The sequence below is a fragment of the Coffea arabica genome, chromosome 6c (genome assembly GCF_036785885.1).
Source record: "Coffea arabica cultivar ET-39 chromosome 6c, Coffea Arabica ET-39 HiFi, whole genome shotgun sequence".
Classification (NCBI taxonomy): domain Eukaryota; kingdom Viridiplantae; phylum Streptophyta; class Magnoliopsida; order Gentianales; family Rubiaceae; genus Coffea; species Coffea arabica.
The window spans coordinates 22,874,076-22,892,481 of record NC_092320.1 but is presented as its reverse complement, the minus strand read 5'-3'; the positions used below and the strand labels follow the sequence as shown (position 1 = coordinate 22,892,481).

Sequence of the window (18,406 nt, the reverse complement as noted above, 5' to 3'; positions counted from 1 at the left end):
TTTTTTTATATTTTTTCTCACATAGCAATCACTTTTCATGTGACCTTTTTGACAACAGAAATTACACATAATCAGGGAATTATTTATATGAACAGATTTAATAAATCTTACTTGTCTTCTCCTATGGATAACAAACTCATTTGCAGCAGAATTTATCTTAAAATGAGGTTTTGATTTATTACTTTGAAAACAGTCCTGTTTTTTATGTTGAAGCAACTCATTTAAATCATCCATTCTTCTTTTCAAATCATCTTGTTCCCTTTTGAACATTTCACAAAAACTTATTTTTCTATCAAGATCCAAGTGTAAAGCAGTCTCATTTTTTCTGAAGTAATCATTTTCAGTTTTCAACTTTTTGTTTTGTTGAAAAAGATTTGCATTATCTCGAAGCAAAAAACTAATTTTCTGTTTTAACTCCTTGTTTCTAACATAAGATTCTTTCAAACTATCATGCAATTTTATAATGAAAGATTCAAGATCATCATCATTTTCATCATCACTTTCAAATTGAGAGTTAGAAGATGTTACCTCATCATCTCCAATGGCCATAAAAGCCAATTGAGCAGACTCTTCTTCCTCTTCAATTTCACCATCGGAGTTGCATTCATTCCAAGTGAATTGAAATTTGTTTAATCTTGGTTTTCTTCCTTCTTTCTTCTTCATCACTGGACAGTCACTTGCATAGTATCCAGGCTGTCCACATTCGTAGCATTTGTCCAATTGTTTCTTGTTGAATTCTTGTTTTCCTTTGTGCCTTGCGTTTGAAAATTGATTCTGGAATTGATTGCTAGGTCCTCCCCTTCTAAACTTCATTTTATTTAAGATTCTCTTGAAACTTTTTGTGATGAGAGCAAGATCATTGTCATCACAATCCGAGTCTTCATCATCCAACAGAGCTGGATCATCTTCACTTTGAGCTGCCTTTAGAGCTATGTTTCTCTTTGCTCTAGCGTCCTCTTCCTCCTGCACTTTAGTTTTCAACTTCAACTCATAAGAAGTTAGTGAGTTAATGAGAGATTCAATAGGCACAGAATTTAAATCTTTAGCCTCCTCTATTGCAGTCACTTTATTTTCCCATTTTTTGCCCAATGCATTGAGAATTTTCCTGTTCTTCTCTCCCAAGGTGTACTCTTTGCCCAACACCTCAAGATCTTTGATCAAGTCATTGAACCTGCAATACATTTTGTCAATATTCTCAAGAGGTTCAATTTTAAATGATTCATACTTTGTGACCAAGATAGCCTTTTTCTGTTCTCTCACGTTGTCACAACCCTCATGGATTTCTCTTAACTTATCCCACATTTCTTTGGCCGATTTACAGCCTTTTACTCTAATTGATTCATTTGAATCTAAGGCACTATAAAGAACATTCATGGTTTTGGCATTCAATGTGAGATTAGTCCTATCTTGAGCATTCATTTCAGCTCTCGTTTTTTGCCGAAGCAAACCTGTATCTGCATCAAGAAAGTTAGCTTCATGCGGTCCTTCACTCACAATAAACCATAATTCAATATCAATAGATTGCAAAAAAATAATCATCCTTTCTTTCCAGCTAACATAATTGGAGCCACTAAACATAGGAGGCCTAATAATAGATTGCCCCTCAACAAACATAGCATGACTGGTTGTCATCTTTACTCCAAGCCGCTTGAGCTTAATCTCTAGGAGACCAAGCTCTGATACCAATTGTTAGGCCCAAAACAACCAATGCAAAGATCATAAACGAAACAATAAGTAAATAAAAGGAAAGGATTGCAAACCAATTAACTACCCAACTCCTCTTGGGCTTGTAGATTAATTGAAACAAACTACTTCAAGTTGATGAATTACAATCACTCTTGTGTACAAAGGAAGGTTCACCTCCTCCTTGCCCCAAGCAGCACTCGGTCAAGCCAGGACGTTTTACTATCCCTCAGGACAACCCTCACAGAGCTACACTCATGAAAGATTCACTCACAAATGAAAAACTTACAATGAACCTCACACCACTAAGACTACAAATATTCTTTTTGGAGTATTTTCTCACTAAAATCTCTCTAGATCTTTTGTATCTTCAGTGTACCAAAGTTGTTTGAAGTATCTGACCAACCACTATTTATATAGGACCAAGAAAGAGCCTCATTAAAGCTTCCAACGGATAGAAAGTAGCTGAAGAGTCAACTAGCCGTTGGAGTGTCGGACGTCCGATAGCCCTGTTTTATGCGTCCGACAGCAGGCAGTGAGTTTCAGAGATTTTCTTCAATTCTTTCGGACGTCCGATAGGCTGGTTTTCTGCGTCCGAAGGTATGATGTAGAACTGAAAATTTTTCTTCAATTCCTTAGGACGTCCGATAGGTTGGTTTTCTGCGTCCGAAGATACTCAATGGTTGTCGGACGTCCGATGCAGTCTTTTTGAGCGTCCGACAGCTTCAGCATACTTTGTCTTCTTCCAATTGCACTTGTTCATGGAATCAAATAATTTCATAACTGAAAATATATCTTGAAGAAATATTAGTATCATCCATTTGTTTTGTAAACATCAAAAGATAGGGATCAAGATCAACATTTCGATTCTCTTTTAGATCAATGACCTGTTCTAACAAATTTCTCACATAAAAACATTAGTCCAAATCTACATTTTGGTTTGTTAATCATCAAAACCAAGGATTGATCAACCAAGGTCAACAATCTCCCCCTTTTTGATAATGACAAACAAAATGAAGATTTCTTTGATCAAATAAGTTCAAATAAAACTCCCCCTTAGAAAATGCCAACATACAAAGAAATTTCAATAAATCCTACTCCCCCTTTTGGCATCAATCAAAAAGCAAACTCCCCCTTTATTTTTCAAATCAAGACCATATAGAATGTCAAAACTTTCAAAAAGCCAATTGTAATTTTTTATAGGGTCCTTGGGAGTTAGTACAACATGATCTAGCAATCCACATGGATTTCATACCTTTTCTCATATTTTTCTTTACATAGCAATCATTTTGCATATGTCCAAATTGGCAACAAAAGTGACACATGATAGAAGTATTTTGCACATAAGTGGATTTAATGCAATTAATTTTCTTAGCAAACTTATTTGTGCCTTGAAAAGATTTGCTTTCTTTTGTTTGAGAAAACTTTTGTTTTTCATTTTGGAGAAACTCGTTCAAGTCATTAATTTTTTTCTTTAACAAATTTTGTTCCTCCAACATTTTTTCATAAAACTTTGTTTTCTCTTCCAACTTCCTTTTCAAATTATTTTTGCAATTAAAAACACTTTTTGATTTTTTTAAATCATAATTTTCCATTCTCAAACATTTGTTTTTTTGAAAAAGTTTGGAGTTTTCTTCCAACAAATCATTTATTTTTGTTTTCAAATCTTTATTTTTAACATAAGATTCTCTCAAATATTTATGCATTTTAATCATAAGAATTTACACATCATCATCTTCATTATCTTCATCACTAGAAGAGTGATAAGAATTTACCTCATCTTCTCCAAATTCCATTAGTGCCATTTGGGCCAACTCTTCTTTTTCTCTTTTTGAATTGCATTCATCCCATGTAATTTTGCAATCTCCTCTTGAACTTCTCTTGTTGAAGATCTTCTTGAATCTTTTGATGTGAGGAGTTATATCATTGTCCACTTCCATGTTTTCATTACCCATGAAAGATGGGTTATCCCCCACTTGAAATGCTTTAAAAGCTATGCCTCTCTTATACATTCTTACATTTTCTTCCTCTTGCACTTTGAATTTCAGCTTTAATTCATAAGAGGTTAGGGAATTCACAAGAGATTCAATGGATATAGAATTTAAATCCTTTGCCTCTTCTATAGCATTTATTTTGTTTTTTCATTCTTTTGGCAAGGCATTCAAAATCTTTCTATTTTTCTCACCCAAAGAATATTCTTTTCCAAGCAATTTAAGATCTTGAATAATGTCACAAAATCTACTACACATCTTATTAACATTTTCAAGAGGATGCATTTTGAAAAATTCATATTGAGAAACAAGCAAAGATTTCTTTTGTTCTTTAATATCTTGGTTACCTTCATGAAATACACACAATTTATCCCAAATATCTTTAGCTGATTTACAACCTTTAATTCTACTAGATTCATTTACATCTAATGCATTGCACAATATATACATGGCCTTGGCATTCAAAAAAAGGTATCTCTTGTCTTTTTCATTCAATTCTTGTCTAGTCTTTAATCTACTCAAATTAGTGGTAGAGTCAACTATTCTAGCTTCATAAGGACCATTTTCTACCACATACCATAATTCAATATAAACGGATTGTAAGAAAATCATCATTCTTTGTTTCCACATGCTAAAATGAGAACCATTAAATATAGGTGGTCTATCAATAGATTGCCCTTCTAAAAAAGGAAACTTTTATGGTTGCCATGATCTTTACTCTAAGCGGTTAAACTTGATCTCTAGGAGACCAAGCTCTGATACCAATTGAAAGCCCCGATGCAACCAAATACAACCAAAATACTCAACCAGACAAGTAGTCAAGTAAATACAATGACAAAGAATATAAGCAATTTTAAAGCACAAAAATAGAGTAACAATAAAGTAAAAGAAATTCAAACCAATCAAACTCCCAAGCTTCTTCCAAACTTGGAGTTGAATCCACCAAATAGTTTCTTCAATTGATGGTAGTGCTAACCAACTTGAACAAGTGAAGGCTCACTCCTTCCTCACCCCAAACATACTCTCCAAGTAAAGGAATTTTACTACTCTCCAAGTAAACCCTCAACTAGCTACAATTGAAAGCTTACCCACTCAATTAAGAACTACTTTATACAAGTGAGGCAACCTTTATCAAGGTTTTACCACTCCAAGTGATAGGTTCACCTTCACCAAGGTTTTACTCCTCCTAGAGAGTAACCTTCACTTGAGCAACCTCACAACCCAACTTTCCCAACCCTTATACAACCAACAAAGAATATTTCTACTCAAAGATCTCACTTGTAAGCTTGTATATAGTGTTGGCAAAAAGTCTATGTCTTCTTGTGCTTTGGGGTATTTATAGAATGTGAGAAATGGCTCCAAAAGACTCTCCAACGGTCAAATATTAAATGCTGTCGAAACTAGCCGTTGGCCTGTCGGACGTCCGAACCATTTGCTCTGCGTCCGAACCATGCGTCCGAACCACCTATCGGATGTCCGAACCATTTGTTCTGCGTCCGAACCCTGCGTCCGATAGAAGTCAGAATGTTCAACTTTCATTCTTTTTGTGTCGGACGGCCGAAGCAATGAATGAGCGTCCGATCCAAGCGTCTGAAGTGTATCGTCGTTTGTCGGACGTCAGATCCTCTATCGAGCGTCCGATCCTCTACGTCCGAACCTTCAAAATTCTTAACTTCTCTTTGATTCAAATCTTTTCGATTCTCTTTTAGATCAATGACCTGTTCTAACAAATTTCTCACATAAAAATATTAGTCCAAATCTACATTTTGGTTTGTTAATCATCAAAACCAAGGACTGATCAACCAAGGTCAACATATGTATGTATGGAGGGGATCTTTCCTGAACTCCCAGGAATAACTTCCTTGTCGCATCAATGCTGAGAACGTGGTGTCTCTTATTGCATCCATTATGGTCGAGCAGGCAGCAGCCACACGCGAATCTAATTCTCCTAGTCCACGTCTTTCTCTTGGACAGTTGGTGCCTGATCTTGATTTCTGGGGGCGAATAGGGGCTCTTCAAGGAAGTAGAATGTGGCATTCTACTTGGTGCAGGTAAGGACATCATTGCGATGCAGTGTGCATAAGTAGTCGTGGCAGGAGGAATTGGAACAAGAATTGCAGAGCATGATTGCTGGAATTAGGATATTTAGAATCGAGGACCAATATGGTTGGGCCTTCTGTTATTATGATAATGGGCCTGGTGCGAGGCCCATGTACATTTTAAGTGGCCCATTGGATAAAAAAATTAAGAACATTTTCGACAAGAATGGATTGGGCCTTATGCGAGGCCCAGTTGTCATTTAACTGGCTCAGTGGGTCAAGAAGTTGATAATATTTTCGATAAGAATGGATTGGGCCTGATGGGAGGCCCAGACAAATTTTAATTGGCCCAATAGATCAAGAAGTTGAGAATATTTTCATCGTAGATGGATTGGACCTGGTGCGAGGCCCAGTTACCATTTGATTGGCCCATCTGATCAATAAATTAGGAATATGTTGGGACTCTGTATAAGTGGCCCACAAAATGATAACCCTAATTCATCGCAAGCACTTCTATTCACTTATCTTCCCCGGCAAGCACAGTGGCACACAGCTCCTTTGATTTGTTAGATGAGAATATGCTCCAGCCTTATGGCCGAAAGCATCCATAATTCAAATAATCGTCGCCTCATGAATCATAATCTATTAGGATGGATGATTTATTTTGCACTTAGATATTGTGATTGAAACTCCATTACAAAGAGCATGAATGGGGTGGAAGACCGTCGGAGCACAATTCCCCTAACTTACTTGCGAATTGAAGCAGGAAGTGGAGAGAGTTGGTATTTCTATTGAACTACTCCCGTGTGCTTGCACTTGATGAAGATAAGATAACTGGGAAGGAAGTGTTTGTGTTTTCAGGTGAAATCTTAGGGATTCAGTGAAACGACGTCAATGACACACAGTGTGGAGCTCTACCTAGATGACGTCACTCAACCCAACCTGATGACGTCACCCAACCCATTGCAAAGTATTTGTTGTATTAGGTAGATTGGGTTGAGTACACGTGGCACATTGATAATGGTTGTATAATGGGCCCCTTTGAGGCCCCTTTCCTGAGCGTCTTATAATATTACAAAGACGTTCAGGGCGGACACGTGGACAGTCGAAAGGCTTCCATGTGTCAGATGGACGGTCTGGATTTGATCTGGTAAGGAGGGAAAAATTAAAATTCGAAATTTGAATTCAAATTTCCTTGGCCCGAGAAGTGAGCCTACCTCGGCACGTAGGCCGTCAAACCCTTTTGCCATATGGCCGAAGCCCACGGGCGGCTTTTGTAAAGGTGGCCCCCACACGGATGAATGGGATAGAAAAAGAATCGGGGAGAGGAGACCACTATTGCAATTTGGAATTCAAATTCAAAATTGAAATTCGAAATTATCCCGCCTGGGGCACGATTGCTACCACGTGTTCCCAATTTGATCGACAAGAATCGAGACACGTGGCACGAGAAGAGAAGGATAAATGCAACTGAAATCGGAGACTTTCAGCCTTCCTTCCGCAACACGCCCGTTTTGTAGAAGATTGGTTGATATGCTGCATTTTGAAGGGCTATAAGTTAATTCAAAGAAGTGTGAGTGTGGCATCAGAAGAAATGGTAAACATGAGGGACATGGCAGGATTCTTCAGGGTCGTGAGGGACTGCGTAGACATATACATATATATATGTAGATATATATATGTATATATTATAGATAGACACATAGTATATGTGTGTATATATATATACACACACATATATTTATATATTAGTAAATTTATAAAATAATCTAAATTCTATGACCATTGGATCGAATACTATAAGATTTTACGATTGTTTTCTCTTTTGAAACTAATTCTAGTTGTCATTGTAATTGGTACAAACTGTTTTAGGAAAAGGAAAATAGCAAAGGCAAACAATTAAAAGTTTAGGCATGGATATAGTTGAAATTTTGAAAATAAATAGAATCAGTCAATAATAGTTCATTTTTTGAGTTCATAATATTGTATTCAACTTCTTGAATATTTATTTTATTATTTGAAAATAAAAATTGAATGGTATTTATATTACTTTTAAACTCTATATAATTTTACTTTGGTATGTTAAAAAAATACAATGGATATCTATTGGGTACCCATGAGAATCTAGATCTGAACTTTCTTTTTCGGACCCATAAGAGTTTGGATTTAGGTCTGGATCTAATTAAATTAATAAATGGGTGGATTTGGATCAAAGAATTCAACTCAAATTCTGTCCATTGACATGCCTAATTAGCACCTAGTCAAAAAGACAAAAACCACCCCAACGTGAAACCAAAAAACATATAGAAAATCACTCGTGAAATTTATGTGTGAAACCTCGAAATAGTAGAGAAGGTTGCCCGCGGGAGAATCCAATGACAAATTGATAATCCGTTAATCACTTATGACTTTTTTCTTCATATTTAAAAGGATGAAAAAAGGAGCGAATCCAAATTTTTTTATTTTGTAATTATACAAGAAAGGAAGGTATTTCTGTCTAAAATCTTTCTAACATACTAGGTTCAACGGTGAGATAAAGTGCCTATTAGAATGTAAACCTAGTCTTTTTTGTTGGGTCAAAAATCAACTTTTAGATAAGTATAAACAGTAGATACAGGTTTAGTTAGACTGCGCAGCAGCTTTGTAAGAAACGGGCAACTGCCAGGAAATCTTTATGGGCCTCTCTATTAAGCCACATAAGAAAGGACCCTTCCACCAAGTTTCATGTAAAAGGTAGATAGCCAATTTGGCTAAGTCATGTCTACACAAGTTCATCTCTCTTTTAAACTAAAAAAAAGTACACTTCCAAAACGATCGGCTAAGCTGTCTGATGTCGTTAATGATCTCATCCAGTGGGGACAACCCATTGCAGCTTTGATTGATTCTCTCCACCACAGCTTTACAATCGGAAAGAATCAATAAATATGTCGTGCTTTCCTCAATAGCTTAGAGAAGTCCGGATGGTAATAGCCTCTTGTATTGCTGCATCATTAGCACATGTACATGGTATGGACCAAGTTATGATAATGTTGCCATTGCTTCCTTTCGCTACAATTCCCATCCCAGATTGAGGGTTACTCTGACTGAAGGCTGCGTCAGTGTACATGTGGTGGCATGTTGCATAAGAAGATCAGCTAGTATGCCTTGACTGTCATCCACATGATTGTGATCTTCAACAGCATTGTTTGCAATCCTATCAAACCTCTTTGAATTTGATCCAGTTTCCCACAGCTTTCTTGGAAATTTGATGGTTGTCTTTTTGCTTCTGGTTGAAGGACCACTCATTTATTGTTTTTCATAGCTGCCAGAGGAAGTTGGCAGTGACTTCAATGTGTTCCTAACCATCCAATCTTGATCTTGCTTCTTGCATGGATTCCCACCATATCCAGAAGTTCCATTTATGCTCACTAATGCCATCCCACACAATGGGGAACATGTTCCAGGCAAATTCTCTTGCTTTGCACAGGAGAAAAGCATGTTCCAATGTTTCAGGGGCTTCACCACAGCATTTGCACATTGGGTCTCCCTTTACCTATTCTTCTAAAAATCTCCTCATAGTGGTAGAATGTAGTGGAGGCACTTCCACAGAAAATGCTTAACTTTGTCTCTTAATGTTCAACCCCCACAGCTGATTCCAGACTTTGGATTTCTCGTTATTTCTGCTGGAGTTCACATGTGCTTTGTTGGCATATGATTTCTCCGTCTCTCTTTTGCCCTTGCATAACCTGATTTGGTTGAGCAGAATCCATTTGCTGTGTGTTGCCATCTGCACCTATCTTTTTTCCCCAAAGATGCTCAAATGAATTTGTAAGATACCTTCAGCCTCTTCCTTTGAGAACATAGAACGGATCAGGTTGCTATTCCACTACTATCCTTGAATCAACCTGCTAACCATCACTAGTTGGCAGTCTTTTGGTCTAGCTTAGATGATCTTCCCATTGCTAGAATATCCTACCCACCTATCCTCCCATATGTTGTCAGATTTACCATCTCCCACCTGTTTCCAAACACCACTTTCCAGCATATTTAGAAGCGATGTAAACTTTACCACATCCAAGAGACACCAGCCTTAACATTCGACTCAAAAATGAAGGTTTTAGGATATTACTTGCCTTTTATTAGGGCTGCAAACGAGCCGATCCGAGTCGAGCTTTGAGCTAATCGAGCCGAGCCTTAGCCAAATTTTATCAAGCTCGAGTTCGAGCTCGAGCTCGACGAGCTGGCAATTTTCGAGCTCGAGCTCGACTCGAATCAAGTCGAGTCGAGCTCGAGCTCGAAAAAAATAAAAAAAAAATTTTATTTTTAAAAAAAATAAAAAAAATAATATTTTTTTCTGAATAAATAATAAAATATTAAGGATATATCCGTAATTTCACTATGAAAATAAAAAATAAAAAATATATATATATAATATACGTAATTTTATTATTAAATAAAAATAAAAATAAAAAAATATATATATATATTCAAGATTGCGAGCCGGCTCGCGAGCTAACGAGCTTAATATTCTGAGCTCGAGTTCGAGCTCGAGTTTGACTCGAGCTGGCTCGAGCTCGACTCGAGCTCGATTAATGTCGAGCTCGACTCGAGCTTGACTCGAGCCGCTCGCGAGCGGCTCGCGAGCGGCTCGATTCGTTTGCAGCCCTACCTTTTATCACCTTGCTAACCAACAAGTTTGGATAGGTGCCAGCTAGGCAACATTGAAACATTGTATTACCCTAAAACCGAATCCTCCGTTACCTTTCATTTCAGAGAGATCATACCATTTTATCCAATGCATTCTCCTTTGCCCTTGGTCATTTCCCCACCAAAATTTAGCCATAATTCCAATAAGAACTTTGCAGAGGTTATCAGATAATTTGACTAATGACATAGCATAAGAGGGAAGAGCAAGAGATTTAAGGAGAACCTCCTTACCAACATTGCTACGCAGTTTACCTTTCCCATTCTGGACCCGGGCACTCATGTTATCCTTTATGAATCTGAACACACTGTTCTTAAATCTACCAATTACCATTGGCTTAGGTATTTCGTTTGTGTTGCATATTGTATTCCTCCTAACTGGTGCATCACATCCTCCACATTTCTAGGACTGGTATTCTTGCTGAAAAAGACAGCAGATTTACCAATATTGATCTGTTGGCCAAAGGCTTGCTCATAGCATTGTAGGTCTTGCTTAGCTTTGCAAAAGATCCAAGAGTTGGCAGCAAAAAATAAATGAGATACAGGGGGATTTTGTCTAGAAATTTTCACTCTAGTAAGCTTATTATTGTCGACAGCATTGTTAATGAGGTTAGAAAGACCCTCAGCACAAAACACAAAGAGATAAGAAAATGAAGGGTGCCCTTGCTTAATGGCTCTAGAAAGGCAAATGTAACCAGATTGAACAGCATTTATATTGAAGAAGTAAGACACAGAAGAAAGACAGCCATGAATCCATTTGATACAGAGTGGACAGAAGCCCATTTTGCTAAGCAAGACATACAAAAATTTTCACTCAACTCTATCATAGGCTTTAGACACTTCTAATTTAAGGGCCATATAGCCATCTCCCCTGCCCCCCTCCACCTTTCCCCTCTCTTAGAATGAAGACACTTCTAATTTAAGGGCCATATAGCCATCTCCCCTGCCCCCTCCACCTTTCCCCTCTCTTAGAATGAAGCCCGTGAATATACTCATGAGCTGTGATAACAATATCTAATATTTGCCCATTGGGTACAAATGCTGCCTAAGACATCTCCCCTGCCCCCCTCCACCTTTCCCCTCTCTTAGAATGAAGCCCGTGAATATACTCACGAGCTATGATAACAATATCTAATATTTGCCCATTGGGTACAAATGCTGCCTGAGAATTACTAATGCAATAGTTCAGGAGGGGCTTAAGTCTATTCACCAGGAACTTAGCAATGGTTTTATACAAAACATTCCATAAACAAAGAATACTTTATATAATTTTAAACAAAGGTTATGATAGACATTTCATACAAATAAATATTAAAAATATTCAAGTATATGTGTGTGAAGCTCAATTGAACTCAATTAAGCTTGACAAATTTTTGCCTCACATATTAGGTTCGAGTTTGAAGTTGTCACTTTATTAGAACTGTTCGAATAAAATGCTGAACTCCGTCAATACAACTTTAACCTCAAAATTTGACCGAACAAATTCATGAGTGACTAGATTGGCCTCAATTAGTATAGATTGCACCCTAACACTTAAATACTTCTTGATTTTATGGTCTCCCCTGCTCAAAGCCAATTGAATCAATATTGTGGCTTTTAGATTCTGACCCCACCACTGAAGAAGCCATCTGGAACTTTGGCAGATTTTTCCAAGGCCATATCTATCTTTACATCCCCTTTTCACTCCTAATTGACAATGTTACCATATTGGAAACTCCTAATTGATTAACTAAAATTGGCACAAAAAATAAATGAATTTGAAAATTAAAAAAATTAAAAGAATCGCGGCAATCATTAACAAAATTGCCATTTATAATAGCATTTTTTCTACTACAGCAATAAAAGACAGAATTTTTAACACTACTATTACCCAACACATCAAATAGACGTAGGAAGCAAATATAGCTTATTTGAATTCCTTTTGCTCTGAAATCCTGATTGTCGTCTTCCAATCGCAACCATAATATTGATCCTATCTGTTAAATGATGTTTGGTGAATTATAGAATGTCTTCTAACATTAGAACTTGTTATGATAAGCTACAATATTTTTCTGCTAATTTCCTCTTTAAGTTGCTCTTTTTGCTGCTAAACTTGTATTTCTATTTTGTTATCTTGCTGCCTTTATAATCCCAGAGTTGGAGTACTATTTGTTGCAACAATAGCTGTAAAATTACATCTATGCTGCAACTTCTATTTATTACACTTGCATCTCCCCTATTTGTCTTTTGCCATAGGTTGAATTTTGGTCTTATAAAAAGGTGAAATTCACAAACAGTTAGCAAGACTAAAGCAGCCAAAATTTTGAATGTTGATTCAAATATGTCAAAGGATCCAGCTTAACAACTCTCCCCGAAAAGAGGACCAAAAAACATTTGTAAGATGCCCCCAATACTCAATGGTCAATACCAGGCAATTCCATCCTTGCGACATACTACAAATCAGTGCCAGTGTCAATTGATAATGTCCACCTTTCTAGTTTAAATAATAAAACCCCAAAAATTCGATGAGACAATAGCGGAATTGTAAATACCAAGCTACCTAGAAATTAAAGAAAAAAAAACACACACACACACACACGCACACACACACAAAATGCCCTACCTAATTTTCATCAAATAGGGCTGCATTTACTACACATAAATAAAAGAGCAGCCTAGATAACAAAAGAAAATTTTTGTTGTAAGACAGCATATCTCTGTACGAGATTAACTCTTCAAAGGAAAAATAAAATGAAGCATGACCAGAAAAACTGAACATCAAGTAGCAATAGCAGAATAACCACACCATACCTAACAGCTCACATAGAGCAAGTATCTTTGACTGTTTTCTGACATTGGCAGAATACCAAACACTTGGGGTGGAATTCCAATTAATGCTCCAAGTTCAGTAAATACATTTATTTTCAGAAATCACCTCAACCAAAAGGACACCATTTTCTTCCCCTGCACCGCCCCTCATTTTTCCATATTGATTTTGTATCAAGAGTCAAAGATACAGTGATCCAGGTCATGAATAGTATCCCCAATTTAAATATAAAGTTAAAACTGCTGCTTACGGTAATCATACAGCAAATCAACATTAATGAATTTAATTAGGATTATGAGTCAATAAATGGAGCACAGAAAAAAATGTAGCATAGATTCAGGACCAAAAGGAGAATGAAAATAACCTCTTGACTCAAGCTGAATAGTGAAACAAAACAAATGTCAGAGAACTACTACACCACAAAGGAACTTTTACAGCTGCAGCCACCCACAGCAATTGGGTTTGTAGATACCTGCATACCAAAAAAACCTTGTTGCTGCTTTATGGACCAAAATCCTGTATAGTAACCAATAAAGGCATTTATAACCAGAATCTACAATCCGTTAATCCAAAAAAAGGCAGATAGAACACAGTATTAAGTAAATTCGACATGTACATGAAGCATTCTAGATCTAAAAACTGAAACTGGAAGAAGCCTGCCCCATATAAAGGAATCATGTTGGTCAATTATCTTTAAAATGTAATGCTGATGAAAGCACATCACCTAATACATCAGGAGAGTGAGAAAGTACTTTGTTCATGAACTCAAAGATGAAAGTTCTATGTAACAATGTTGTTTGGTCAGGCTAAGTCAGTCAATTATTTGTTTTCGACTTTTTATTGGTGTAGAATGTCTCATAAATCATCCCAAAGAACCTTAAATTTAAGGCTTAAATTACTCACTGCACACCAAAGCAGAGATATAGGCTTAAACCATTCTTTACAATTTGCTTACTCCAGTCAGTCAAGCCAGTTTGTTTCTAATCCACAATCGAGAGTCACAAACTTCTTGACTGTTTGCAACTCCGAAGCTTAAACTATTTTTTGCCATTCATAATAAAATTATCCAAGAAACACTGCAGCAAGGTTAATTTGGGAAAAAGATGCCTTTTGTTTTTTAGGACTTAACATTTTCCCCTGTCAACTATATTACCGGTAGGGCAAAGCGAAATGTAAAGCAGAAGTCCTATCTCCAGAAAATCAATTACTACTCAGCAGCTTATATATGCAACAGAAAAATACTTCATGCTGCAGAACCAATAATATGCAACAACAGACCTGGAAAGCTGAACGGATAAGCTCTTCAACATAATCAACAGTTGCACCCTTTACAAAATCAAGAGATATTTTATCAACTACCAATTTGACTCCTTTGCGCTCAAAAATTCTGCAAGGTCAAAGAATAGGAGGCAAGAATGTGAATGACTAAACCACAAAATAGTTGAAAATATCAAATGAAAAAAAGCAATAATCCACAGTTGGGAACTTATTCAAGTGGAAAATCACGCGAACCTGTCATCATCATTGCACTTATCATCAAGAGAGAAGTTATACTGAAAACCGGAACAGCCACCGGCTTCTATGCTCAATCTTAGCATCTTTTCCTTGCCTTCCTGAGATTGCAGATCCCTCATTCTCTGTAGGAAAGTGACATAACCAAATCTAGTCAACAAACAGTTAATATGTGAAACTAGCAAAAGCACATCAAACAATCAGAGTAACAGACTAACTACAATGAACTTAACAATGTAAATTTGCTCTTCTTTTCACTTTTTCTTTTACCTTTTTTTGGGGGAGGAGGGGATGGAGGAAGAAGGGGGGTTAGATGCAGTTGGAGATTAACGGAGCCTAAAATTGCATTCAACTTTTGGCTTGATTAGCCAAGATAAAATGAGCTTTTATTCAAATGAGCTAAATTCAAAGTTAAGTAACTTGACTTACTCGCATGTAGATTTCAAGTTATATGCTTATTGACCCTAGCTCACCAAGTAAACAAACACTAAAATCTATCGCCCTTGGTGAATCAATTAATGAACCAATAGCTCAAGCAAGCTCTAATCAAGCCAAACTGGAGTTGAGCCTGGAGAAGTTTGGTTCATCTCTCAAACTACAAGAAATACCAAATGGAAGCAAAGCTCACCACAACAGGACCATTTCATGCAAACTTCAGAAAGTGCCTTTAAAAGAAATATGGTACAGTAGTACATAACTTTGGAAAGCAGGCTAAAAGAAATTCTTAGTTAGCAAGCCAAATTATTTTTGTCATCACTCATCTTCTAAGATCCAAAAGAAAAGATGACAATATAAATGGACATAGTTTTATTGCCTCAGAAGTTGCCTCGTTCCCTTTAATTATTTAAATTACTAATCCAAAACTACAAATATTTGCATATTATTCAGTAGAATTTCAACAAACTATGAACCGAATATCATTTTAGACAATCACTCAATATCAATATCCGAATTGAAAGAGTAGGTTGTGAAATGAAACAATTAAAAATCAAAGTTACATAGTAAAGGGAAAACGAAAACAGAAAAAAAAAAAAAAAATGGGTTACACGTTTTGTAATTGCAAACTAAATAGAATAAAATGGAGCACCTGGACGCAATTGTCGGTCATGTGAACCGCAACTATAGATTGAGATTGACATTGAGATTGGGAATGCGAAGACAGCAGAGGAGGTTGTTCGTGGAGAGCAGAGGATGATGCCAATGTCGAACTGAGGAGTCTCAGGTGGTTTTCTCGAATCCGAGTTGAGAAGAAAGGAACCAGTCGACGAATCATCGAATGATACGGTTTCATAATCCTTACAATACTGTTTCACCCACCAAAGGAACCTAAATGAAGGAGACATCCATTTCCCTTTATCTCAACTTTGGGTTGCACAATGCAAACGTAGGGACACGACACGACAATTAAAAGTTGAAACAGTTGAGAATATAACTGAATCAAAGACTCGGTCGAGTCCCAGTCGACCGGGCTGAGTCCTCACCGCAACTTCCGCAACTGGTCCGTCATATACCGGAGACGGTAGACCCGGTGGAAACTCGTTCAAACTCGGAAGATTCGGGCCGAGTCGACTCCGGGACTCGAAAGAGCGGCCGAGTCTACCCGTATTGAGTCATCAGATGTCCATGAACGGAAGGTTTCACCATGATTTTCAGAGACTTTTAGGGTATGCACAAATAAATTTAAAAAAAATCCTTACCCATATCCGATTTACGAGAAATTGCACAGAAAGACAGAAATAACAAATCAATATTTAACCCATCATTCTCCTTTTGAACACTCTTCAGTAAACAGCAAGTGTGTGGCAAAATGAAAAAGCGAAGAAGGCGAGGAGGCTTTCATACCATATGCACGGCTGGTGGTTAGGGGCTGGCAAAATGCCGACTAATCCGAAAACTCATCGTATGGATTCGATCCTATCCAAAATACTCGAACCATAGTATTTGATCGGATCGAAAGACGATCAGGTACCTATTTAGACGCGGGACGAATTACAATCACGTAATCAAAAATTCGCAGGTACCGACACATCTCGTAAATATATTTTTTTTTTATATTTTTTAGTTTTATATACATGCTATAAAATAATATTTTTAAAGGTAAATAAATAATTTTATTGAATAAATTGCATTACAAATACAAAAGATTATAGTTTGTTTATAAGATTCATTTGTAAAAGTTATAAATTAGAAAAAATTTTAATTAATGTGAAATATATAATTAAAAGGTGCTACTTATTTTAAATTTTTTTTATTTTGATTTCTTTTAATTTTTTCCATTTTTCTTGTATTCTCCTCGCTTGTTTATTTCTTGGTGGAAGATTTTTTTGGAGAAAAAATCTTTAGTAAATCTTAGATGAATATATAAAATATAAAATTAACTTAATATAAATTTTTTTTAAAAAAAATAAACAATAAATGGGACAGAACAGGTATACATTGACCCGGCCCTATCTCAATAAATACCCAATAATCGAATATCCACTGATATGCGAGACGGATAAGGGTAAGATAATGATTTTGTAAGGTATGGGTCGAGTCAATCAAATGATGCATAAAATGGGTATCCAATCCATATCAACCCTGCGGTAGTGGTGAAATTTGGAGAGAAAAGAGAGGCAGGAACTCAGACAATTAAGGATGAAAGGCAGACTCGAGGGAGGAGATGACTATAGAACTCAAACAATTAATGTCAATGGCTATAGATGGTGACAATTGCAAAAGGTTCACTTGCCCCTATTTATTTTCAGTATAGATGGTGGCAATTTCAAAAAATATCGCTTCCCTCTATTACTTTTGGTATTTTGTGGAGTGTTAATCACATTTAATCCTCTTAAGGTGTATTTTTTGTGTTTTTTTTTTACATAGCAAAAGGTGTATTTCTTTGTGATTTATCACATATTAATCACATATTTTTTGTGATTTATCCTGCTTGTAACAAGCATATGTATTTTACAAATTATTACAAACTCAAGTTTTATTTTCGATATAGATGGTGGCAATTTCAAAAATTCTCGCTTACCTCTATTATTTTCAATATTTTTTTAGAATGTTAATCACAATTAATCCTCTTAAGGTGTATTTTTTGTTATTTATCACATATTAATCACATATTTTTTGTGATTTATCCTACTCGTCACAAGCATATGTATTTTACAAGTTATCACAAACTCAATTTAGTAACTTTTATAAATTAAGATTTTTTTCACTACTTTGGAACCTTTTTTTTTCTTAAAACTGAAATAAAGCATTCGTTTAAAAAACAAGGAATAATTCCGTGACTTTACTTCCTCACTCTTTTTTTTTGTCTCACTTTAACCCTTATTTGACAAAATCACCTTTCTACTATTCTAAATTCTTTTTTTTTCTCTCTTTTGTATTTTTTTCTATTTTTTGTATTTTTTTTCTTTCCCCTTTGATGAGAATATAAAGACCAAGACCCATTCAAGCACATGGGAATTTGGAAGATTCAAGTGAAGACTAGTTGATTGCACGAATGCTTGAGTTTAGTAGGATTATTTGATTTTTCTCGTTGATTTTGATTATTTCTCGTTTTAAAAAGTCTAGGTAATTAAGATAGTTTAATTGCGGCCCATTTGTTAGTAAGGCCAAAAATCTTCCTTAAAGTGTGTAGGGTAGTTTGGTCAACTTTTGGATTAGGGTTAATGCTTGTAAGGGGTATAAATAGCCCCACT

The 18,406-nt window shown here is 36.2% G+C and overlaps 2 protein-coding genes across 8 annotated transcripts; both read right to left on the bottom strand.

Moving 5' to 3' along the window:
• Positions 1–8,372: 8,372 nt before the first annotated feature.
• Positions 8,373–16,748, bottom strand: LOC113692598 (iron-sulfur assembly protein IscA-like 2, mitochondrial). 7 transcript variants are annotated; one of them, XM_072053318.1, is made up of 7 exons: positions 16,557–16,748; positions 16,196–16,310; positions 15,802–16,040; positions 14,715–14,839; positions 14,481–14,589; positions 10,362–13,674; positions 8,373–9,825 (listed from the first exon to the last, which is right to left on the bottom strand). In XM_072053318.1, exons 3-6 carry the CDS (start codon positions 16,003–16,005, stop codon positions 13,615–13,617), a joined length of 498 nt encoding a protein of 165 aa, XP_071909419.1. In that variant the 5' UTR covers positions 16,006–16,040; positions 16,196–16,310; positions 16,557–16,748; the 3' UTR covers positions 8,373–9,825; positions 10,362–13,614. The 7 variants fall into 7 exon arrangements, with proteins under 7 accessions (XP_071909419.1, XP_071909414.1, XP_071909415.1 ...); XM_072053313.1 differs by having other exon boundaries at positions 10,362–11,281; positions 11,353–13,674; positions 15,802–16,748; XM_072053314.1 differs by having other exon boundaries at positions 16,148–16,748.
• LOC140008687 (uncharacterized) lies at positions 9,636–10,730 on the bottom strand. The gene is made up of 2 exons (XM_072053539.1): positions 10,431–10,730; positions 9,636–9,710 (listed from the first exon to the last, which is right to left on the bottom strand). Exons 1-2 carry the CDS (start codon positions 10,728–10,730, stop codon positions 9,636–9,638), a joined length of 375 nt encoding a protein of 124 aa, XP_071909640.1.
• Positions 16,749–18,406: the final 1,658 nt, after the last annotated feature.